Source organism: Thunnus thynnus, chromosome 15, assembly GCF_963924715.1.
Source record: "Thunnus thynnus chromosome 15, fThuThy2.1, whole genome shotgun sequence".
Lineage (NCBI taxonomy): Eukaryota > Metazoa > Chordata > Actinopteri > Scombriformes > Scombridae > Thunnus > Thunnus thynnus.
In genome coordinates, this window is record NC_089531.1 from 3855479 (window position 1) to 3881227 (window position 25749).

General features: G+C 35.9%; 2 protein-coding genes across 2 annotated transcripts in view; both read left to right on the forward strand.

The window, feature by feature from the left end:
* LOC137198241 (class I histocompatibility antigen, F10 alpha chain-like) overlaps nt 1–25749 on the forward strand; it is a 105245-nt gene that overhangs the window by 16439 nt on the left and 63057 nt on the right. Inside the window, exons 2-3 of the mRNA XM_067611950.1 lie at nt 15070–15342; nt 15596–15895. Of these exons, the coding sequence (XP_067468051.1) occupies nt 15070–15342; nt 15596–15895 (573 nt within the window). The remainder of the gene's footprint in view (nt 1–15069; nt 15343–15595; nt 15896–25749) is intronic.
* The window catches only part of LOC137198238 (class I histocompatibility antigen, F10 alpha chain-like), a 150103-nt gene that overhangs the window by 14043 nt on the left and 110311 nt on the right, over nt 1–25749 (forward strand). Inside the window, exons 12-15 of the mRNA XM_067611943.1 lie at nt 19930–19956; nt 20650–20682; nt 21625–21651; nt 22348–22380. Coding sequence (XP_067468044.1) covers nt 19930–19956; nt 20650–20682; nt 21625–21651; nt 22348–22380 — 120 coding nt within the window. The remainder of the gene's footprint in view (nt 1–19929; nt 19957–20649; nt 20683–21624; nt 21652–22347; nt 22381–25749) is intronic.

The following is a 25749-nucleotide window of genomic DNA, read 5'->3' on the forward strand; positions in this document are numbered from 1 at the left end:
TTTTCTTTTCTTCACAGGGTCTGATGGGTCTCTCAACAGCAGTGACTCTGGTGTCTCTAGTCCCCCTGGTGGTTCTGGTAAGTATCTTCTGTTGACTGATTGAAATCTGCACCACACAGGTTCATGCTTTGGCAGCTTTAAGTGGCAACAAGAGATAAATTAAAGGTTTAAAGGAGTTGCACCCAAATTACCAAAACTTAACATACTATCTTCATGGCTAGATATTACTAGAGGTAACTGAGAAAATATGTTTTGCAATTTTGATAATTGAAAAGTTAATACCAAAAATGCATCTTGGCTTCACGAGATGTGTAGAAAAACAGCGTCAGTATGTGTACAGAAAGTAACACGTCTGTTCATTCTTGCAGCCAAGGGCTCAGACAAGGGCTCAGACGACGGCTCTGCCAACGGCTCTGACGACGGCTCTCATGGCTCCGGTCAGCCTCTCGTTACTTAAGTCTGAGAGGAACCAACTCATAAGGGGAAAAAAAGCCTTACTACTGGGAAGAGGATATAGAGTAAAAAGGGGAGTTTGAAAAACCAGAAGAGACATTAAATTGACACAAAAAACGGGAACAAAGTATTTAATTAAGCTCAGAGAGTTTCTTTAAAGGGGTTTTAACTGATCATTTGATGATGATAACAGTAGCAGTAAAAAGACACTACTTTGTGGTTGTAATGTTTCAGCAGTGATTTTAAAGTACAGACACTACAGGGATTGGGTTTGAACTTTAGTAAGTGTGATAGTTTGAGGAGTCCTGATTACTCTGGAATAATGTTCCAACAGATTTCACATATTCTTTCTTTGTAGTTTTCTTCCATTGATTGCCTTAAATGGGTGAAAAAATTCTTCCATGACTCTTTAAGCTGAACCTCAAAGTCATGGTGAAAGAAACACTATTGTTTCACATTACTGAAGCAAGTTTATTGTGATCGGGGGTAAGAGATCCTGGAACGTCAAGTGGAAACTCAGGAAGGTGATTAGAAAAGTGTGACCTGTAAGAAATGAAACAAATGTGAAGTTTAACTTTTAAAAGGAATCTCTTTGAAATCTGAAAATATTGAAGTTTAGAGATCATTAATCAGTTACACTACTCAAGCAAATGTTAAATGCTACAGTAGATTTATACAAGAGGGTAAGAATAAGTGTTTTTTCTTTAAGTTGCTGTTGATGGATGATCTGTTTATCGTATTTCAAACAAAATCTTTGTCAAATATGATTAGAATTAGTAACAGCTGGATTTGGTGAGACATTTTTAAAAGCCTGAAGACAGATCATGAAATAAAGTCAGAGTTATGAGGTGCTGAGCAAAAATTCATGCTTGTAAACTTAGTAAAACAACTTCAGTCAGGTGCCCAGGTGGTGGGCTGCACTAAAGAGGGAAGAAATGTTTCAGGTTCACTTAAACTTCAAAAGTCCTTACTTATAAGTATGAATTATCTATTATATACATGATGTGTATGCATTATGTATATTATTTTTTGTAAATAATACTTTTCATTGAGTTTATAAGAAACATTTTCAATTGCAACACTACTTTTTGCCAAAATTCTGATCTGATACCATAAAACACGCTAACATGCCATAAACACGCAAATTTAAGCACTTTTTAAATCATATATTAAATGATATGAAAGCAAATTCACTACATGTTTAGACTTGATTTTTGCATCTGTACCTGGTGTGTTTTCTAAATACAATCATTAATGAAATACTTGCTTTATTCACATATTTTATGTTTTTATAAATGTTAATCCTGTGTTTATTTTTTTTTCTTTTTCCGGATCTGATGTGAATGTATTGTAATCCACATGTTGAACTGATTTATTTTCTTTTTAGAATTACTTCTAGTAAAAAGTGTAGGACTAATGACGACATTGTCTAAACATCTTGAAAATACACTAAAATATTTCTACCAAAAAAGTATCAATTTGTCAGTCTAACAAATCTCCGCTCAGTCCAAAAACCTACACTATCATAGAAGTGCAATAAACAGATTAATTTCCTTGCCGATTCTGTTTTAGTCTCCTGTTTGCTGTTTTGATATTCTCCTTTTTTTTGTTTTATCATGTTTTAATCATATTTTGACTCATGCAACATGAGTCAAATGTCTACATGTAAGCAATTGCGTATATGTTAATGTTTAAATAAAGGAAGTTGTGATTAAATCATTGTTTATATGAAGTGTTTTATTGGCTGTCCTGCAGTAGATATGTGAGAGTTTTGTAAAGCAGAAATATGAAATGTGGCAGCAGTTAAACTCTCCTGCTGTTTTACAAATAATTCAGGCTAACATGCTGCTATCAGGCTAAAATAATCCTGTTAATTCTCATCAAGCTAATTGGATTCTTTCAAGGCAGTTTGAGGATTAATCTGTTAAACCTGGATAAAATTATCTTGAATAATGAATGCAATGTATTATGTTTGTTACTGCTGTTATTTTATATTGCGCTACACAATGTTGCCACAGTTTTCACACTTTCATCACCGTTAAAGGACACATTCACAATGTTTCAAATCTGTCTTAAAACAACAGTCAGGTGTCCATATGAACAGTGAAAGAGGTTTTCCTCACTGTAATAATTCCTCCTGTTCATACTGGCTATTAAAAGAGCCCCTTCAAATGTGTGTTCAATGTAAGTGATGGAGGGCAAAATCCACAGTGTGTTCAGTCATTTAATGCAAAAATGCATTTAATCCTTGTGCCTTGCTTTAAAATAAGTAAAAATTTTAACCCTCAGTCAGTATTTTTGATTATCAGTCTGGAACATGGCAATAATTAGCAACTTAAGCAATTCAAGAGACATAAATCGGCAAATTTTTAAAAAATACCATGGGAATCACTTACCTGCTAGTTTCACATACATACACACACACACACACACACACACACACAGAGTGACAGATATGCACTTGTTCTGTCACTCCAAGTGTAGGTGAAGTTCAGGTTAAATTCAGCTCAATGGGACAAGTCTGCCACCTGCTGTTGTAAATATGTACCTGCATTGAATAGTAATAGTAAATATATTTTAGAGGTAATCCTCTAAGCAACGGAGGATTTGCCACTAGGTAATGTGTCTGTGAATGTATGTTGACAAAATACTGTTAACAAACTGAAGGCACATAAAAGTTGAGCTGGCTTTATTTAGGTGGATATTATTTCAATTCAATTCATTTCAATTCAATTTTATTTAGAGAACACCAAATCACAACAAAAGTCATCTCAGGGCACTTTCACAAGGAGCAGGTCTAGTCCATACTCTTAAGTTTATAGATTTACAGAGAGAGAGAGAGAGAGAGACCCAACAATTCCCCATGAGCAAGCACTTGGCGACAGTGGTAAGGAAGAACTCCCCTCTAACAGGAAGATGTTGCTCTGTAGAGTGTGGTAATATTTAAACGTGCAGATAAGGTATTTTCTATGGTTTACCTGCCTTATGTGTAATGTAACTAGGTTACCCAATTGTTATTATAAAATGAAAAATACTAAAAAAAAGTTTTAAAAAAGTTAACAATTCGGTGAGAGAAATCTGCATACACTACAATGTCCTGCAAAACTTGATAATGCATGAAATGCCCCTGGCATAGCCCCTAGTGGAAAGCAAGGCTAATAGTATGCACTTGCTCTCTAGGACAAACAGGAGAAAATTGCCCAATCAGCTCTAAAATAGTAAAAACTACAATTTTAAAGCCACAGGTTTCAATTTGAAACCCTTATAAAATAGAATGCATGGTTTTATGCTACAATAGTCATGGAATCAAAACAGACAGTTTTGATGGATTTGCATAGGGCCATTTTTTCCATAAGGATTTGAGTGTCTGTATTTTGGTTACACACACACACACACACACACACACACACACACACCACATTTAGACATCCCCACTGAAGATGCAATACACCTGACTGCTGTATTCATACTAGAGGCCCCTAGTGCCCCTAGTGGAAGCCAGGAAAGTAGCATGCATTTGGCACACAGTGTTTGTAATGAAGGTCCTCTACACTACTAATATTTTGTAGTACTAGTATTTTGTAGCACATTTGCGTACAGTAGTGGTAAAAGTAATAAGGCACAAACTTGAGGGGTTAGTGGCTAGTTTGGTTACCTCAACATAATTAGCTCATTGTGGTATAACCTTTGATGGTGGATTGAATATAGTTAACTTTTACTTGATTGTGCAATAATAGAATGTGTAGTATTTGTGTAGGTCACACACCTCCAGGGTGTTTGGGCTAAAAGAGTCCCCAGTATCTGAGCATCAATTTAAAGGTTCTAGGAGATACCATGTGGAAATTAGTGTAGGGGTTTTAGTGGTTAATCTGCTGTTCAGGTTTTCTATGATTCTATTGTAATGTGTAACATTAATTTAGATTGGGTAAACTATTTGACATGGGTGTAGTATAAAAGTATTTCAATGTGTTTGTTGTGTTTTTTGTAGTTTTGATGTTAGGGGAAGGGCAGACTTCCCTACTGTGGTTCCCAGACTGTGGTAGGGATTGAGGTCATTGCAGGTGGCAATCTATATAAGGCTGCCAGTTTCCATCAAGCGCTGCTGCTGTCAGGATAACATGCTGCCTGTGGTCCGCAGTATTTTATGTGGAGAATTATGACTGTTGTACTATGTCTTCATTGTGGACAAAATAAACACCTGGTTGCTGTTGGTTGCGGTTCCTTGAATGGCCACTTGAGGCTCCAAAAGTGAGTCAAGCCCCAAAGACCCCCATGTTATAATGCCCAATTTTACAGCAGAAATAAACATGTTTACAACCTGGTACAAAAAATGGTTTTGGTCTCTCTAGCTAATTTCCCCCTTCATAACAACTGTAGGAGGGGTGATTTTTTTAATAATTCACCCATTTACATTTTTTTAAGCCGTAAAGTTATGCATAATTAAAAATGTGGCCGCTTTGAGTAACAGGTCACTAGCCACTAGGTGGCTTGTTTCAGCAACCAGACTTCATTCAGCCCACCTGGGCTCCACCTCTTTGCCCATTTTGGATTAGCCAGGAGTTAGGCGCTGCCAAGACGGCGACAGCCAGAGCCGCCCACTTTGAGCTTAAAAACTGCCCTTCAGAAACCAATGGGTGACATCATGGTGGCTACGTCCATATTTTTTACAGTCTATGGTCTAACCTCTGCCTCAAGCCTCCTGCTTCAAATTCCAGCCGCTACATGACCATCCTAACAAGTGGTGTCAAGAAGCTGGGGCCTGCATCACAGAGACTAAAATGACTAGAGGTGGACAGAAATATGACTAGCAGGAAGAGCCAGATTAGAGAGAGATCCCTCTTTGAGCTGGCCTCCAAAGACTCAAGAAAACTCTTAAGACATCTCCTTTATATGTTTTTCAACCAAATGTATCCGTATTTAATTTTTTATCGCAACAAGTTAATTTGTCTCTGTTTTATTAGTAACATTAAGTCTTATTTTTAAGTAAAAACATACAGTATTTTATTTTGAAGTAGACGCCGCTGAAGATTTGAGCGTAGTCAGACTAAACTTTATTTGACACTTAACTCAAGTTATTACAAGCCAAATAAAGCCTGAACATAAGCTCCGGAAGAAGAGGAAAAAGAAGAGGAAGAAACAGAACCAAAAAACCAGAAGTGAAGCTGGCCTAAAGACTCTTTCAGAGCAGCCTGAAACGGCTTGATTCTTTACCAGAATTCAACGCCTCTGCATCTACTGAGATGCGCCACAGCCCACAGCTGATCCGGGCTCTTTCACTGCAACACCGCTGGAGATGCTGCGTCAAACAACAGTGGACCTGCCAAGATGACGCCTCTACCATGACGAGACACCTCAACAGTAAGGCATAACATGGCTTTGTGATCAAGGGTTGATGTGGAATAACATGTAAGTTAAAGAGTTTATTTAGAGAAGTTGAATTAGCTTTCCCTTAGCATTCCCCGGTGACACACGTTAAGCCTTGAGTCACACATTTTGAGCCACTCTTGCTGAATAATTTTCTTTATTATCTTATTATCATTTTTAGGCCTTATTTATTTTACTTTCTTTTTATTTATTATTTTCTGTATATTATCTATGCTTTATCATGTATCCTCAAGATGTTTAGCTATTAATAAATGTCTTCATTTATCCTAAAAGTGTTTGGTTGTTTCTTTGAGCTGCAGTAAACAGAGGTCACTGTTTGGGACAAGAACCTACGATAATGAGACTGATTCATTGATTAAATTGAGCAAGGGTTAGTGCTCCCTCCTGGCAGTAGCAAATCCTAACCAAAAAGGAGGTGGTGCCCCCAGTAACGAGGTAATTCATTAATAAAGTATTAATACTCCCACATTTATGGTGCCCGTGTGAGGCGAAACAAACCAACTGTCCCCTGCTGCTCAAAGGTAAACAAACAACGTTAGCTTTAATGATAGCTGCTTAACAGTGCTAGAAACTCATCAAAAGTCCAGGAAATCATTTGAAGCCCAGTCGAGGTTTGCTTGTATTTACTGTGAGATAGTGATGAAAATAATAATCCTAGTTGTGATTTGCAATCTTTGTTTTAACAGACATTAGGTGTTAGCGCTATCATTAGCCGTTAGCCTTCTAGCATGAACTTATTAGCTATTATAGCTGAACTGGTTGTTTCACTTGTTGGCTGCTGGTTGTGGTGATAACATGATTAAATTTGGCCGCAGTAATGCTTGGTGACACGTATATGTGTTTGTTTAAACTTGTCAATTGAGCTCTGTGTAAATTGTTAAAATGAAGTCTGGGGTTAGTGGCACCCAGCTATTGTGCTGCGCTGCAGTGAGCTATTGAAAGGACACTGCAATAATAATAATAATAATAATAATAGTAATGACGCTATTTGTATAGCACCTTTCATACAAAAATAATAATCATAATAATGATAATACTGCAGCTCAAAGTGCTTGCAACAACAGGAATAACATGCACCTAGCACTGCAAATCAAGAAAAGACATAAAGTTAACGTTAATGTTAGCACTGCAGTGCATGAGATTAGAAGTGACTTCTTCAGTTTTCTTTGCACGTAGAGATGCATTCCCACCACAGTAGTGGATCTGTGTTCTGTCAGAACTCTGAACTCTGAACTCTGCAGTGTTGCACAGGACAGAAATACCAATTAGGTCACAGCAAGAGAAAACTGACTTTCAGACATCAAGTATTTTGGTCAAAGGCAGGCATAAATAATGTCTCTTGTAAAGATCACTAAACCTAATTTGGTAACAAATAACGATAAGTTATTTAACACTGTGTTTCACTATTTACATCATCAAACATAGTTGCTATCTCAAGAAGAGGTTTTGAGGTGTCTTCAGAGTGACCAGCTTACTGTACCAGGTCACTCTGACCAGAAGAGACTGCAATGTTGTCGGTTAGCTGCCAAATATATTTCCAGCCTGCTAAAATGATTATAGCTTATCTGACATCAGCCATTTTGATAGATATTACCATACAGACAATTCCATGTTAAAGCTCTGTCATTAATGTTTTATATTATTGTTGTAGAGTTGTTCTGAATGTTGGATTAACAAAAAGTGACCTCTCCTGGCTGACGTTTACATTGTTCTCTCATTAGTTGAGATCTTTTGCATGAACTGTAATGCTATCAATGATATTTTCAATATTCCTGCTAAAAACATACACATTTCATTTAAACAGATGGACATTTGTTGGTCTCAGTTCATTTATTTTCAGACCCCAAACCTCCTGAACAAAGTAACATGTGTTGAAATGCTGAATTTAAAATAAAGGTTGAATAGGAGTCATGAGTGTGCAGTCCTTCTCTCCTTTGTTTATAACTTAGAACACAGTGCAAAGCCACTTTTGTCTATTTGTCCCCCTTGTTGACCATACAGATATATTAATTATGACAATTTAACAAAGAAGTGATTTCAGATTTAAACCTAAAAAGTTCTATTTACATTTTAAGATCCAGACAGTTTACATGATAACAGAAACAAGGCTGATGCGCTCCATTTGTTGAATTAAATATTTGGCTGCCCATGAGTTGGTCATCCTGTCTTTGAAGGTAGGTCACAGTAGATTCTTGGAGATGTCATTGAACCATGTCAGTCTCTGGATTTACAGGATGCCCAGATGTGGGTCACTGCAGCTGATCTCACGCTTTTCAAAGCTTGTCTAACAAATAAATAGAAAATATCAAACAATGTTGATGCCTGTTCAAAAATCTGTAAGTCACATTGGTTTTAAAAGTGTTTTTATAACTATTTTACATGTGGTATTTAATACAAATGGTTTAATACAAAGGGGTTTATTATCAGCCTAAAAAGCAAAATTCTTATCTTCTTCCCAGTGTAGTAATGTTACAGCTGATGTGTTGCTAAACTTCATATTAGCTTCAGATAAACTTTTAAATACATTTTTACACACAAGGAGGACTGTGGATTTTTTCCTTCATCACTTACATTGTAAGTGCATTATGAAGGGATCTTCTAATGGTCAGTATGAACAGGAGGAATGATTACAACAAGAAAAACATTACAATTACATGTTTCAATGTTCATTTGGGTTCCTGACTGTTGTTTTAAGACAGTTATCTGAACAAAATGATCCCATGCAGCAGAGAGTGCTAAATGTAGGAAACTTGGACGTGACGTGAACGCAGAATAGTGTCCCTACTTTAGGCAGCACCTGAACGCACCGTGCAGAGCAGACCAACCACAGATGTAAAAACGTTATATAGAATCGCCTTATGTCGAAACTTCTCTATGTGAGACGGACTTGAAAAACAGGAAGCAGGCAGCAGTTTGTCGCTGCGCAGTTAAAATATCGATCAACACTTGGACAAAACGGACTTTTAGAAACGTAAACGGAGTCTACTTTGTGGTGAAGATGTATTTCATCGCAGTTTTCGTCCTTTTGGGGACGGGACTGACGGTAAACAGCGGTAAGAGAAAGTTTTTTTTTTGTTTGTTTTTTTTTTTGCACATTAATGCGATTCCGGTTAACAGTTAAAGTAGACACAGTTGTGACGTCTTTGTAATTATCAGTTTTCTGTTGATTATTTGAGTTTATCTCATTCATATAGACTGTTTTTTTTATTATTTTTGTTTTACTTTTTGTAATATACTCTTATTCCATAAGCCTGTTAAATCAAAACAGACATGATAAAACTGATCAACTACTTAGAAAATCTTTAGTAACTTATCACCTGAGAGTGTAACATGTCGTCAGTGAGTTTGATTATTTTTCTGTTCAAATACTAAAAAGATAAAACAAAGACATCACCATAAATATAAATGATAATTATTTTAATCGTATATTAACCTGACGATTATTTTCTTGATCACTCAAATAATTGTTCTGTTTTAATATTACATTAGAAAATGTCCATCTCAATTTTCCAAAAGTTCAAGATGTCCTCAAATTGTTGGTTTTGTCCAACCAACAGTCCAAAACCTAAGAAAGGCGAAGAATTTACTGATACGTACAAGAAAGAAAAGGGAACAGATAACCACAGGAAGTTTGACATTTCTGCTTGAAAAGAAAACTGAAACAATTAGGTGATTATCAAAATGTGCCAATATGATTACTGGAATAATTGTTACAGCTGTAAACAACATCAATCTACAAATGAAGTGGAGTAAATTAAAGAAAGTACAGGTTGTTATAGCTGGTCTGTCATTGGTATCAACAAGTCAGGAGCATGTGCGCACATCTAAGCGGAAGAGGGCAGGTGTTGGGCTGAAAGTGAGCGAATGTCGAAATACGCAGATAAACAGCTCAAACACTGATATTTTTTTGCACTAAGGTGACGTTTTGAGCACTACTTCTCTTAATCAGACTCCATCAGACTCCAGTGATTCTGATTAAGAGCAGTAGTGGTCGAAACTTCACTTTGCGCGTGTAAAATGTATAACCCTAACCCTAACCCTGATGTATTGCTAAGCGTCATATTAGCTTCAGAAAACTTTTAAATATATTTTTGCACAGAGAGAGGACTGTGGATTTTGTCCCTCATCACTTATATAGTATGAAGGGATCTTCTAACGGTCAGTATGAACAGGAGGAATAATGAATAATGTCCCTACTTTACGAGTAGCACCTGAACGCACCGTGCAGAGCAGACAGACAATAGATATAGAACCGTTATATAGAAACGTGTCTATATGAGACAGACTTGAGAAGCAGGAAGCAGTTTGTCGCTGCGCAGTTAAAATATCGTCGAACACTCGAACAAAAAGGACTTTTAGAAACGTAAACGGAGTCTACTTTGTGGTGAAGATGTATTTCATCGCAGTTTTCGTCCTTTTGGGGACGGGACTGACGGTAAACAGCGGTAAGAGAGAGTTTTTTTTTTTTTTTTTTTTACACATTAATGCGACTCGATCTGGTTAAAAGTTAAAGTAAAGTAGACACAGTTGTGACGTCGTTGTAATTATCAGATTTCTGTTGATTATTTGAGTTTAAATTATTCATATAGACTGATAGTTTTTGTAATGTACTCTTATTCCATAAACCGATTAAATCAAAAACAGACATGAGAGAATTGATCAGCTACTTAGAAAATTTTTCGTAACTTATTGCCTGAGTGTAACATGTCGTCAATGTTGTTCTTCTTTAATATTACATCAGAAAATGTCCATCTCAATTTTCCAAAAGCTCAAGATGTCCTCAAATTGTTGGTTTTGTCCAACCAACAGTCCAATACCTAAGAAAAAAGAAGAATTTACTGATACGTAAAAGAAAGAAAAAGGCGCAGATAACCACAGGAAGTTTGACACTTGTGCTTGAAAAGAAAACTGAAACAATTAGATGATTATCAAAATGTGCCAATATGATTACTGGAATAATAGTTACAGCTGTAAACATCAATCTACAAATGAAATAGAGTAAATTAAAGAAAGTACAGTTTGTTATAGCAGGTCTGTCATTGGTATCAACAAGTCAGGAGCATGTGCGCACATCTAAGCGGAAGAGGGCAGGTGCTGGGCTGAAAGTGAGCGAATGTCGAAATACGCAGATAAACAGCTCAAACACTGCAGGGCTCCAATCTCCACTTATAATTTATTGTACCAAGGTGACGTTTTGAGCACTACTGCTCTTAATCAGACTCCATCAGACTCCAGTGATTCTGATTAAGAACAGTAGTGGTGGAAACGTCACCTTGCGCATGTAAAATGTATATTTTAAAGGCTCATTACAGTTTTGTATTTCTCTGTAATGTAGCACAGTGTTAACAATGATACTTATAACATCTTTTCAGCCCTGGAACTCAAACCAGTAGTTTCTGATGCCCCTAATATAAATATATATTTAAATAATTAAATGAATATCATAATGGCTTGAACTAAAGACTACTAGTCGACAAGGAAAATCTTTGTTCTGAGGCAGAACTAGTTCCAGCCACGTTTTTCTGTCTGATGGGAAAAAATACACTTCAGTTTTAATCAATGTGGTAATGTACGCAGGTTGTCTACGTGTGTAAAGCGCACGTTTCACTTGCGCTTTACACACGTAGTCTCGCGACCCAACGTGTCTTCAGTGTGTAACTACAGTGACTCTACTGATGCATGTTGGGCTACAAATATGTGTTTGACACACAGAAGTACTGTGACTGAATGCATCCGGAGTGAAACTGACTGAGGACTGAAGCTGCTGCTGCTGATCAGAGCTCAAAATATTTATTAACAGAAAGTTGATTTTCAACCATTTTAGTCAATTTTTCAATTCTAATTTTCCATCCTGTGTTTCCAGCTTCTCAATTATGAAGTTTTTCTGTTTTTTTTCTTAGTTCAAGGTGACGCCTTCAAATGTTTTGATTTGTTTGACCAGCAGTCCAAAACCCAAAGATATTCAATTTACAATGATATAAAACAGGAAAGCAGCAAATCCTCATATTTAAGCAGCTTGAACCAGCAAATTCTTGACATTTCTGTTTGAAAAGTAAATTAAAATAATTTCCAATTACTTTTCTGTTGATTGATTAGTCAATTAAGTGATTGATCACTTTAGTACTGCACAATTTTATTACTTTCCCCCCTCAGGGTTTAATGAATTATCTGCCTGTTTTGATGCAAAAGGTTTTTATTGAGAAAATAAAAATATATTATTTATACAGTATATCTTTAATATAAAAACATACACATTTCCTTCAAACAGAAAGACATTTGTTGGTCTCAGCTAATTTATTTTCAGAGCTCAAACCTCTTGAACAAAGTAAGATGGAGATGTCATTGAACCATGTCAGCCTCTGGATTTACAGGATGTCCAGATGTGGGTCACTGCAGCTGATCTCACGCTTTTCAAAGCTTGTCTAACAAATAAATAGAAAATATCAAACAATGTTGATGTCTGTTCAAAAATCTGTAAGTCACATTGGTTTTAAAAGTGTTTTTATACCTATTTTACATGTGGTATTTAATACAAATGGTTTAATACAAAGGGTTTTATTATCAGCCTAAAAAGCAAAATTCTTATCTTCTTCCCAGTGTCGTAATGTTACAGCTGATGTGTTGCTAAACTTCATATTAGCTTCAGATAAACTTTTAAATACATTTTTTACACACAAGGAGGACTGTGGATTTTTTCCTCCATCACTTCCATTGTAAGGTCATTATGAAGGGATCTTCTAATGGTCAGTATGAACAGGAGGAATGATTACAGCAAGAAAAACAGGTTTCACTGTTCATTTGGGTTTCTGACTGTTGTTTTAAGACAGTTATCTGAACGAAATGATCCCATGCAGTAGAAAATGCTAAATGTAGACGCGACGTGAACGCAGAATAATATCCCTACTTTACGAGCAGCACCTGAACGCACCGTGCAGAGCAGACAGACAATAGATATAGAACCGTTATAAAGACGCGTTGTATCGAAACGTTTCTGCATCTATGAGACAGAATTAAGAAGCAGGAAGCAGTTTGTCGCTGCGCAGTTAAAATATCATCAAACACTCGAACAAAACGGACTTTTAGAAACGTAAACGGAGTCTACTTTGTGATGAAGATGTATTTCATCGCAGTTTTCGTCCTTTTGGGGACGAGACTGACGGTAAACAGCGGTAAGAGAGAGTTTTTTTTTTTTTTTTACACATTAATGCGACTCCGGTTAACAGTTAAAGTAAAGTAGACACAGTTGTGACGTCTTTGTAATTATCAGTTTTCTGTTGATTATTTGAGTTTAACTTATTCATATAGACTGATTTTTTCGTTGACTTTTTGTAATATACTCTTATACCATAAGCCTGTTAAATCAAAAAAAGACATGATAAAACTGATCAACTACTTAGAAAATCTTTAGTAACTTATCACCTGAGAGTGTAACATGTCGTCAGTGAGTTTGATTATTTTTCTGTTCAAATACTAAAAAGATAAAACAAAGACATCACCATAAATATAAATGATAATTATTTTAATTGTAGATTAACCTGACGATTATTTTCTTGATGACTCAAATAATTGTTCTGTTTTAATATTACATTAGAAAATGTCCATCTCAATTTTCCAAAAGTTCAAGATGTCCTCAAATTGTTGGTTTTGTCCAACCAACAGTCCAAAACCTAAAAAAGGCGAAGAATTTACTGATACATAAAAGAAAGAAAAAGGAGCAGATAACCACAGGAAGTTTGACATTTGTGCTTGAAAAGAAAACTGAAACAATTAGATGATTATCAAAATGTGCCAATATGATTACTGGAATAATTGTTACAACTGTAAACAACATCAACCTACAAATGAAGTAGAGTAAATTAAAGAAAGTACAGTTTGTTATAGCAGGTCTATCATTGGTATCAACAAGTCAGGAGCATGTGCGCACATCTAAGCGGAAGAGGGCAGGTGCTGGGCTGAAAGTGAGCGAATGTCGAAATACGCAGATAAACAGCTCAAACACTGCAGGGCTCCAATCTCCACTTATAATTTATTGTACCAAGGTGACGTTTTGAGCACTACTGCTCTTAATCAGACTCCATCAGACTCCAGTGATTCTGATTAAGAACAGTAGTGGTGGAAACTTCACCTTACGCGTGTAAAATGTATATTTTAAAGGCTCATTACGGTTTTGTATTTCTCTGTAATGTAGCACAGTGTTAACAATGATACTTATAACATCTTTTCAGCCCTGGAACTCAAATCAGTAGTTTCTGATGCCCCCAAAAATATATATTTAAATAATTAAATGAATATCATAATGGCTTGAACTAACGACTACTAGTCGACAAGGTAAATCTTTGTTCTGGGGCAGAACTAGTTCCAGCCACGTTTTTCTGTCTGATGGGAAAAAATACACTTCAGTTTTAATCAATGTGGTAATGTACGCAGGTTTTTTCTTAGTTCAAGGTGACGCCTTCAAATGTTTTGATTTTTTTGACCAGCAGTCCAAAACCCAAAGATATTCAATTTACAATGATATAAAACAGGAAAGCAGCAAATCCTCATATTTAAGCAGCTTGAACCAGCAAATTCTTGACATTTCTGTTTGAAAAGTAAATTAAAATAATTTCCAATTACTTTTCTGTTGATTGATTAGTCAATTAAGTGACTAATCACTTTAGTACTGCACAATTTTATTACTTCCCCCCCTCAGGGTTTAATGAATTATCTACCTGTTTTGATGCAAAAGGTTTTTATTGAAAAAATAAAAATATATTAAGATATACAGTATATCTTTAATTTAAAACTGTTAACCAATAAGTTTCAAAACACAATGATGCAGAAAGTAAATAATAAATTAAAGAAAATTATTGATAAAAAAATGCCCATCTAGTACTGTTGGGAAGACTTTAAAGATTATAAAAGTTCTGGATCACAGGACCCCAAGTTGAATAAAGTTTGTTGGAGGCTCTTAGTGCAAACTTTTATTTTCTGTAGTTTCATAAACATCAGGTCAACAAGCCATAGGGGGGCTGATAATTTCCATTTAATCAAATTATTCTTTGTGATAATAATAATGTATATGCTGTAATCTCCTGAACGTATTGTTTGCCTCATACATGTGGCTAAATATTCTGATCGATGCCAGTAAATAGATTGTTAAGAGTCCAAAGCATTAAGTCAAATCTGCTGGAGCTCATCTGCCTCGTCTGTAAACATGTCTGTCTGTCTTTCTCTCTGTGTGACTCTCAGAGAAACATTCCCTCACTTACATCTACACTGCCTTCTCCAAACCTGTTGAACTTCCGGGCATCCACGAGTTCACAGCTATGGGTCTGCTGGACAACAGGATGATCGACTACTATGACAGTGATCTAAAGAAAAAAGTTCCCAAGGAGCCCTGGATGAGAGAGAAGCTTCCAGCAGACTACTGGGAGAAAGGCACACAGTCCCGCCTGAGCAAGCAGCAGTGGTTCAAAGTCAACATCGACATCCTGAAGAAACGAATGAATCAGACTGATGAAGGTAAGATCCATGAACTGTGTCAGACTGGGATCACTTTTTGATGAATCAATAATTAACACTATGAAATTAACAACTGTAATACCTTTAGTAAAGATAAATGTTCCAGCAAAAATGAAGCTGCTTTTTTTCCTTAAATCAGGAACAAGTGATAACTTCTAATTAGCTTCAATGAAACTGTTTTAATTGTAATTATTTGCTGCATTTTTCCATGCCCTCATTCTCTGTTATTTATTTCACTGTCACTCCCCTTTAGAGGTCCATATTCTTCAGTGGATGCATGGCTGTGAGGGTGAGACGAGGCCTGATGGCAGTGTGGTGTTTCGCCGCGGCATGGACATGTACAACTACGATGGACGAGACTTCCTGTCCTTCGACGACACCAATGCAGTCTGGGTTGCCTCCGCTAATATAGCAGTCCAGACCAAGAGAAAGTGGGATGATGTCCCGGTCCTAAAAGAATACACCAAAGGCTACCTGGAGAAGGAGTGTATAGATTGGTTGAACAAGTTCATGACATACGGACAAGAGCAGCTGAAAAACGCCAGTAGACTATGTAAGAGAAAATTGCTTCTGTGTTTTTATATCCATTATTACTAGATATTATAGACATGGCTTTAGTAATAGAAGGATTACTATGCAGGTTGTTAAAATGTCAAACATGAAATCAACTGTTCTTGATATTATTGGTATTCACACAAAATCTGGCTTTTTTTGTTTTCCTGAATTGTAGTATTTGTGATGGAAAATTGTCAGGTCCAGATGTGGCAACATTTCCCATCAACAAACAGCACTTCACTAGGATTATGGTTCAATAGTATTTTATTGACTCTGAATCCTTTTGAATCCACTGAGGTTCAGCTTTCAACATTTGTAATAAAAGTTAAAAATAACTTCATGAAAGAAGGCAGAAACACTTCAGTTTCGGTTCCATTTTACAACCTGTTGCAACAACCTGAAAGTGAGATGAGCAGCAGAAGATATTAAATATTGATTAAATATGTACCTGACACATTTAAATAACTGCTATAACCCACTTGTACACTTTATTTTTCATGAACTACTTGTTTCAAATACTGGAAGTCTTGATTCTGAACTATTAAATTGATTAACTTAAATAATTAATATGATATAAATTAAAGTTTGAGCAGGAGATTTTGACAACTGAAGCTGATTTAACTGTCAATATGTCAAGTTACTCAAGGCGTTAACATTCATTGGCTACAGCTGATAGAAGACGGACAGTCAGCTACAGTATATACTGTAAATGAGAAAACTGTTCCCCGTCTGCTCTGTACACCCGTCTTTGCTAATAAAAGAAAAAAAAAAATAGCTGTTGCAGCTCAACAAATCCAGTACTTTGCCATCATGGAACCAAATACAAAGAGAACCGGCTATTGGAACCCAACCCTCGTAAACACCATATTCAATAACAAACATGATCTTCAAATCTCAGAAAATTGTTTGGAAAAAGAGCAGAAATAATGAAATGAAGTGTGTGTCGTAGCAGCAGTGTTTTTATGTTGCTAAGTTTAGTATCACCAGGATGTTTTTGTGTTATACTTTTGTTATAATTAAAGATATCATTGTCACTATTTGTTGTAGTAGTTGTAGCAACAGATTCTATTAGTTCAGTTTATTATGAGGATGGTACAAACAGTATCACATGTATCACATGCCTCCCTGCAAACATGAACTCACCTAACATTTTCTCTTTCCAGCTCCGCCAGATGTGTACGTGTTTGCTACAAACACCAAAACTGAGGCAAACGTCATGTTGACCTGCCTGGCCACAGGTTTCTACCCAAAAGAAATCACCCTGGAGATCAAAAGAGACGGCCGTGTTCTGACTAAAGAGGACGGGTTGTTGACCTCAGGTGTTCGACCAAATGGAGACGACACCTACCAGAGAAGAGACAGTGTGGAGATTTTAAGGAGTGATGTTGCTTCATACAGATGTGAAGTCCGTCACATAGCATCCGTACCTATAAAGAAGGTTTGGGGTAAGAAACTTTCTTATTTCAATTTGCAATTTGTCACAGTTCAACAAAGTTGATTGGGGCAAAAATGCAAATGATCAGATGATCACGTTGTATTAAATCAGATATAGTCTTTACTTAATCAGTTATGCTTCATATTGGACCTTTTTGTATTAGCTCAGGGTGCGATGCAGTAAGAGTCTGCATCAAAAGCTGCCTACTGTCAAGTTACTTCTAGTAGCTACAAGAGAAAAAACACAACATTAACTGGCAAGAACCAACTTTTTGAATTTTGAAATTTTGGCCTTTTTGGTAAGAATCCTTTTTGACTCTTGACATAGTCTCCACATTTCATGTTATTTTGTGTCATTAAATTGTATCTTATCACTTTTATCACATTATCACTGATTATCACGTCTACATTTTAGTACCATGCATCAATGCTGAGTCACATGAAACTAAATATTAATAATGTTAAAAGTGAACTGAATGTGAAACTAATGTAAATGTTTTCTGTGTTTTAGATGGTAAACTTCCTGACCCTCCTGGAGGAAACAGTGTAGGCATTATTGCTGGGGCGGTTGTGGTTGTGCTCCTCCTTGTCATCATCGTGGCTGCAGTGCTGCTGGTGTTGCATAAAAAAGGAAAAATTGGTATGTGTAATATAAATATAAATTTTATATAAATATATCATTGTGTTTTCTCAATAACGAGGTACCAGTGGAGTGGGATTTATTTTTCCCATAATTTATTTTATATCCTTTTTAAAAGAAAATACATAAAACATTTAATTCCTCAAAAAAAAAATAGATTAAGAAAAGAAACTGATTCCTGCAAATTCTCCAGCAAACAATTGAAGAGCTCTATTTACTTAACAGTTGTTTTTTATGTCTTTAAATTGATTTAAAGAGTAACTACACAGTCAAACTCTGCTAGCTCCCTCCATCCCAGCATATTTAAAAGATATGCACAGGATGACTGTAGGGGGCGTGGCCTCGTGGCTACGTAGTGCGTGATGCGGGAGGTACGGGGACGTTGACGAGAGCGGATTAAGACTGACCACCGCTCAGTGTAGCATGAACAGATGTAGAGCTGGTAGTCAGAGATAACCGGCCATGAGCAGCTGCTGTCAGACTCTCTGTGTCCGCCGGAGCTTTGACCGTCACTAGAAGCACATTCATGGCCCTTTGTAAAAGTTTCTACTATGAGAAGCTCTCAGGTGTGTGTGTGTCTGTGAGGGAGTGTCAGTACGTAGCTGTAGCCCTGCGGTTTATCATGTTAATGTTACCGTCATCAGTCTGAATGTCTTTATAATACAGCACATAATACATACATCATACAGCTTTTAATACAGCACAGTTAGTTATCAGCGGGCCCATGTGTTGTGTTTACTTCCACAGAAAAGGAATCAATTATTTGTATAACCAGGGTTCTCTGAGCAGCACGACGTCTCTTATCAGACCTGCTAACGTCTCCAGCAGCTCTGTGTGAGAGGAACAAACTGAGTTGTAACCATGTTGGAGAGATATAATGTAGGATACATTCCAGCCTGGTCGCCAAAATAAAACGTTGGCATTGTACGTTTCTGCAAACCACAGAAACGTTGAATATTCACGTTTCAACATGTGAAATACATAACATATTAACATTTCAACAATACATATCATCTCAACATTTCTAAAGTGATGTAGTTCACATGCGATCTATATGAGCTGATCTTTCCTATTAGGAGGAGGAGGGGTCGGTGGATGGTTAGTAAGTTTCTTGGAAATCAGCAGAGAACACAGTTCAAGACCACCTCGAAATCTATGTCCGCTTCCTGTTTCAACCGACAAAAGCGGGTGTTTTTAGCGAGACATCGGCTGTTTTTATTTTATTTTTTATTTTCATTTTAACCCAAACCATGATCTTTCCCTAACCCTTCTCTATCATGCAACTTGCTCTCATCACCTCAAAACTGAGAATAAAATTTGATAAAATTTTATTTTCACCTCTGAATTTCATACAGTTGAAGTCCTACTGCTCTGGGATTGTCCTCAAATTAAATCAGTGTTCAAACTGTGTATTTTAACGCTGTGTAATTTAAAGGACAATAGATTTATCTAATGGAGGGACTAAACAGTTTCAGACCATGTCATTGACTTGACATCCATGAATAATTGAGGGCCATGTTATAGAAGCACTAGAAGCATTAAGTAGCTATCCTAAACTTAAACACACCTTTTAAATAACTTGTTCCTACCAAATAATATGTATTAAAGATCATTTTTTGCACACAATATAACATCTCTCTGCCACAAAATTAAAAACATCTTCTGTCTGGTCTTCAGGGGCTTTGTCCATAAAAAAAACAAAAATTACAAATTGAGTCTTTAAAAGCTGCTCAGTTAAACCACAAGTTCTGCAAGTTACTAATTTCAGATAATCATTTTTCTCAATTGAAAAATGGATATGCATGTTTGGAATTGAAATAAGTCCAGCTGTTTGTTTTGTCCCAAGTCATGATGTTCTTCAGTTAGAGGCTTTTCCAGATTTAGAATCAGTTATGTAGTTTAGGAGTAGTAATAAGTTCAGCTGTTCATTAATGTGTTAATGTTGTCTTTATTAACAGGAGGAGGTGGACCCAACAATCATCAAGGTAACTATTTTATTTCTTCTCTTTTACTTGAAGGTTACAGCTTTGGTCAGACTTACTTAGCTTATAGGATCAGACTGGTGTTAAATATATTTCTTATTGTCATCAAGTAAAACCAACAAAGTGATGAGTCTGTCTCTACATACTTGTCAACGTCCCTCCCTGTCTGTGGCTCTCAACTTCAAGCTCGTTACTTCCTACTGAAGACGTAGATCAGAAATATTTAGTTTCATGTTTTTAATAAAGTCTCAGTCATTTTGTCACTGTAGTTTTTAACAAACAAACAGAGGAAATAGTGTATTTGTTGGGGACTATTTTCAGCGGTGGATGAATCCACATTTGAACTCTTGTGAGTATTTCTGGCAGCAGGACTGTGTGTGCAGGATTGAGTCAAAATAAAGGACAGTGTGTTCATGTTGATGAAGGAACATGTCACCCAGTACAGCGGTGTGACTCATTGACCACGGAGCCACAGAGGTCAACAGAGCTCTACGGCACAGAGGAATAAGATATATCACACAATACTTGTTAGTATAATTAATAAACAGAAAGCAGTCCAGGAAGCACTGATTTGTTGACGGCAACTTAATCCTTTTAGTTAGTCCTGGCCAGGCTGTAACTTCTGTACAATGAACTTGACAATAGTTAGTTTAGCTGTTTTTGTTTTTTATGTGTTAACTTTGTGTTTATTCACAGCTGTACCACGTGATGAAGTTCTTGCTGCCCCAGGTAAGTGCTTTACTTTTCTGCTGTGGATTCTTTTAAAGATTGAAATGTTAAATATTTTGGTGCTAAAGGTGTTTATAATGTTTCAACAATGACTCAGAGGGAGGAATGATGAACCTGTCTGGATAAACCAGATTTAACTGTTTAAATTAAGTTTAAGTTTAAAAAACACTGAGACAGAGGTGGACACAAGTTGTTACCATGTTGGAGAGATTTGATGAACTATACATTCATATAGTTCTTCTCTATCATGCAACTTGCTCTCATCGCCTCAAAACTGAGAATAAAATTTGATAAAATTTTATTTTCACCTCTGAATTTCATACAGTTGAAGTCCTACTGCTCTGGGATTGTCCTCAAATTAAATCAGTGTTCAAACTGTGTATTTTAACGCTGTGTAATTTAAAGGACAATAGATTTATCTAATGGAGGGACTAAACAGTTTCAGACCATGTCATTGACTTGACATCCATGAATAATTGAGGGCCATGTTATAGAAGCACTAGAAGCATTAAGTAGCTATCCTAAACTTAAACACACCTTTTAAATAACTTGTTCCTACCAAATAATATGTATTAAAGATCATTTTTTGCACACAATATAACATCTCTCTGCCACAAAATTAAAAACATCTTCTGTCTGGTCTTCAGGGTCTTTGTCCATAAAAATGTTTGGGGTCAAAAAACAAAAATTACAAATTGAGTCTTTAAAAGCTGCTCAGTTAAACCACAAGTTCTGCAAGTTACTAATTTCAGATAATCATTTTTCTCAATTGAAAAATGGATATGCATGTTTGGAATTGAAATAAGTCCAGCTGTTTGTTTTGTCCCAAGTCATGATGTTCTTCAGTTAGAGGCTTTTCCAGATTTAGAATCAGTTATGTAGTTTAGGAGTAGTAATAAGTTCAGCTGTTCATTAATGTGTTAATGTTGTCTTTATTAACAGGAGGAGGTGGACCCAACAATCATCAAGGTAACTATTTTATTTCTTCTTTTTTACTTAGAGGTTACGGCTTTGGTCAGACTTACTTAGCTTATAGGATCAGACTGGTGTTAAATATATTTCTTATTGTCAACAAGTAAAACCAACAAAGTGATGAGTCTGTCTCTACATACTTGTCAACGTCCCTCCCTGTCTGTGGCTCTCAACTTCAAGCTTGTTACTTCCTACTGAAGACGTAGATCAGAAATATTTAGTTTCATGTTTTAATAAAGTCTCAGTCATTTTGTCACTGTAGTTTTTAACAAACAAATAGAGGAAATAGTGTATTTGTTGGGGACTATTTTCAGCGGTGGATGAATCCACATTTGAACTCTTGTGAGTATTTCTGGCAGCAGGACTGTGTGTGCAGGATTGAGTCAAAATAAAGGACAGTGTGTTCATGTTGATGAAGGAACATGTCACCCAGTACAGCGGTGTGACTCATTGACCACGGAGCCACAGAGGTCAACAGAGCTCTACGGCACAGAGGAATAAGATATATCACACAATACTTGTTAGTATAATTAATAAATAGAAAGCAGTCCAGGAAGCACTGATTTGTTGACGGCAACTTAATCCTTTTAGTTAGTCCTGACCAGGCTGTAACTTCTGTACAATGAACTTGACAATAGTTAGTTTAGCTGTTTTTGTTTTTTATATGTGTGTTAACTTTGTGTTTATTCACAGCTGAACCACATGATGAAGTTCCTGCTGCCCAAGGTAAGTGCTTTACTTTTCTGCTATGGATTCTTTTAAAGATTGAAATGTTAAATATTTTGGTGCTAAAGATGTTTATAATGTTACAACAATGACTCAGAGGGAGGAATGATGAACCTGTCTGGATAAACCAGATTTAACTGTTTAAATTAAGTTAAAGTTTTAAAAAAGCTGAGACAGAGGTGGACACAAGTTGTTACCATGTTGGAGAGATATAATGAACTATACATTCATATAGTTCTTCTCTATCATGCAACTTGCTCTCATCACCTCAAAACTGAGAATAAAATTAGACTAAGTTTTATTTTCACCTCTGAATTTCATACAGTTGAAGTCCTACTGCTCTGGGATTGTCCTCAAATTGAATCAGTGTTCAAACTGTGTATTTTAACGCTGTGTAATTTAAAGGACAATAGATTTATCTAATGGAGGGACTAAACAGTTTCAGACCATGTCATTGACTTGACATCCATGAATAATTGAGGGCCATGTTATAGAAGCACTAGAAGCATTAAGTAGCTATCCTAAACTTGAACACACCTTTTAAATAACTTGTTCCTACTAAAAAAATGTATAAAAGATTGTTTTTTGCACACAATATAACATCTCTCTGCCACAAAATTAAAAACATCTTCTGTCTGGACTTCAGGGTCTTTGTCCATAAAAATGTTTGGGGTCAAAAAAACAAAAATTACAAATTGAGTCTTTAAAAGCTGCTCAGTTAAACCACAAGTTCTGCAAGTTACTAATTTCAGATAATCATTTTTCTCAATTGAAAAATGGAAATGTATGTTTGGAATTGAAATAAGTTCAGCTGTTTGTTTTGTCCCAAGTCATGATGTTCTTCAGTTAAAGGCTTTTCCAGATTTAGAATCAGTTATGTAGTTTAGGAGTAGTAATAAGTTCAGCTGTTCATTAATGTGTTAATGTTGTCTTTATTAACAGGACGGCAACTGAATCCTTTTAGTTAGTCCTGGCCAGGCTGTAACTTCTGTACAATGAACTTGACAATAGTTAGTTTAGCTGTTTTTGTTTTTTATGTGTTAACTTTGTGTTTATTTACAGCTGTACCACTTCTTGAAGTTCTTGCTGCCCCAGGTAAGTGCTTTACTTTTCTGCTGTGGATTCTTTTAAAGATTGAAATGTTAAATGTTTTGGTGCTAAAGATGTTTATAATGTTACAACAATGACTCAGAGGGAGGAATGATGAACCTGTCTGGATGAACCAGATTTAACTGTTTAAGTTAAGTTAAAGTTTAAAAAAAGCTGAGACAGAGGTGGACACAAGTTGTTACCATGTTGGAGAGATATAATGAACTATACATTCATATAGTTCTTCTCTATCATGCAACTTGCTCTCATCACCTCAAAACTGAGAGAATAAAATTAGATAAAGTTTTATTTTCACCTCTGAATTTCATACAGTTGAAGTCCTACTGCTCTGGGATTGTCCTCAAATTAAATCAGTGTTCAAACTGTGTATTTTAACGCTGTGTAATTTAAAGGACAATAGATTTATCTAATGGAGGGACTAAACAGTTTCAGACCATGTCATTGACTTGACATCCATGAATAATTGAGGGCCATGTTATAGAAGCACTAGAAGCATTAAGTAGCTATCCTAAACTTAAACACACCTTTTAAATAACTTGTTCCTACTAAAAAAATGTATAAAAGATTGTTTTTTGCACACAATATAACATTTATTTGCCACAAAATTAAAAACATCTTCTGTCTTCTGTAGAAAGCAGTCCAGGAAGCACAGATTTGTTGACGGCAACTTAATCCTTTTAGTTAGTCCTGGCCAGGCTGTAACTTCTGTACAATGAACTTGACAATAGTTAGTTTAGCTGATTTTGTTTTTTGTGTGTTAACTTTGTGTTTATTCACAGACACAGTCGTTGAAGTTCCTGACACAGGTAAATGCTTTACTTTTCTGCTATGGATTCATTTAAAGATTGAAATGTTAAATGTTTTGGTGCTTAAGATGTTTATAATGTTACAACAATGACTCAGATGGAGGCAGCATGATGAAGGAATCCCAAATGTCTGAATAAACCAGATTTAACTTTATTAATAAATTAAAGTGTAAAAAAAAGCTGAGACAGAGGAGGAGGAAGGGCCTCTTGTAGGTTGGCTAGGAGCCACTGAGTGGACAGGTGCAGTTGTTCAGACATAAATCACCAACCTGAGGCAGACCTTCTGGACACGAGCCTCTGCCATACATTACCAGTTCACCTTCAGAAGTCTAACTGGTATCAGTCATTTCTGTAAACACAGCAAGAATATAGACTTATAGACCAAAAGACAAACCAAACCAACCAAAGACCAAACAATCCTGATCATTTAAAAAAAAAAAAAATCAAAGAGGATGTAGAGACAGAAAAAGCTCCACGTTTTATCAGACACATGGACTCATATTAAGAGAAGATGGTCAGTAAGTCAAATCATTAGTTAAGGCAGCCCTGTCTGTAAACTCTGAATCATGAACTTCACACTTTCCTCAGTTAAAAAATGGATATGTATATTTTGAATTTTAATAAGTGCAGCTGTTTATTAGTAATGTTAATGTTGTCTTTATTTACAGTCACCACTCTGCCAGCCACAACCAACAATGTCCAAGGTAACTACTTTCTTTCTTTCCCATCAGAAAAACATTGACTGAGGCTTTAAAGGACAAGTTCACAATTTTTAAACTCTATCATAATCAACAGTCAGGTGTCCATATGAACAGTGAAAGAGGTTTTCCTCGCTGTAATCATTCCTCCTGTTCATACTGGATATTAAAAGATCCTTCAAATGTGCTTTCAATGTAAGTGATGGAGGCCAAAATCCACAGTGTGTCCACACAGTCAGAAGTGAGGGAGAAGGAGTAGATGATATTTCTAGGATTTTAAACTGGTAATTATACTTTTCTTGTGCAAAAACTATATGAGAGACATTATCATTAGACGTAGAGTATTTTTATGTCTTTATACATGTCTGGAGGGGATGTTTAAGAAAGTAAACTTTGATTTAGCTGCGTTATTGTAAAAAATAAAGTAAAAAATGAATGTAATACATTAAAAGCAGATTTTAGTCTGTTACGTCTAAATTAATAATCTAAATATGACTAAAGTCTGGCCCAACATGAGACCTTCAATACTTTAACTGTTTATTAAAAATCAAACATTATGTTTTAGTTGACTTTAAAATAATTATTAATTACAAATCACATGGTAAAAAATGTTTGTTTTCAGTGTTTTATCCATATTACCCAACTCTGCACCCACCAATGTTCATGTAATTTGAATAATAGATTAAAAAACAATAGATGACTGAGTTTAATCTTTGAAGTTTTAAACCAAACAGGAAGTGAAGTTAGGAGGTGCT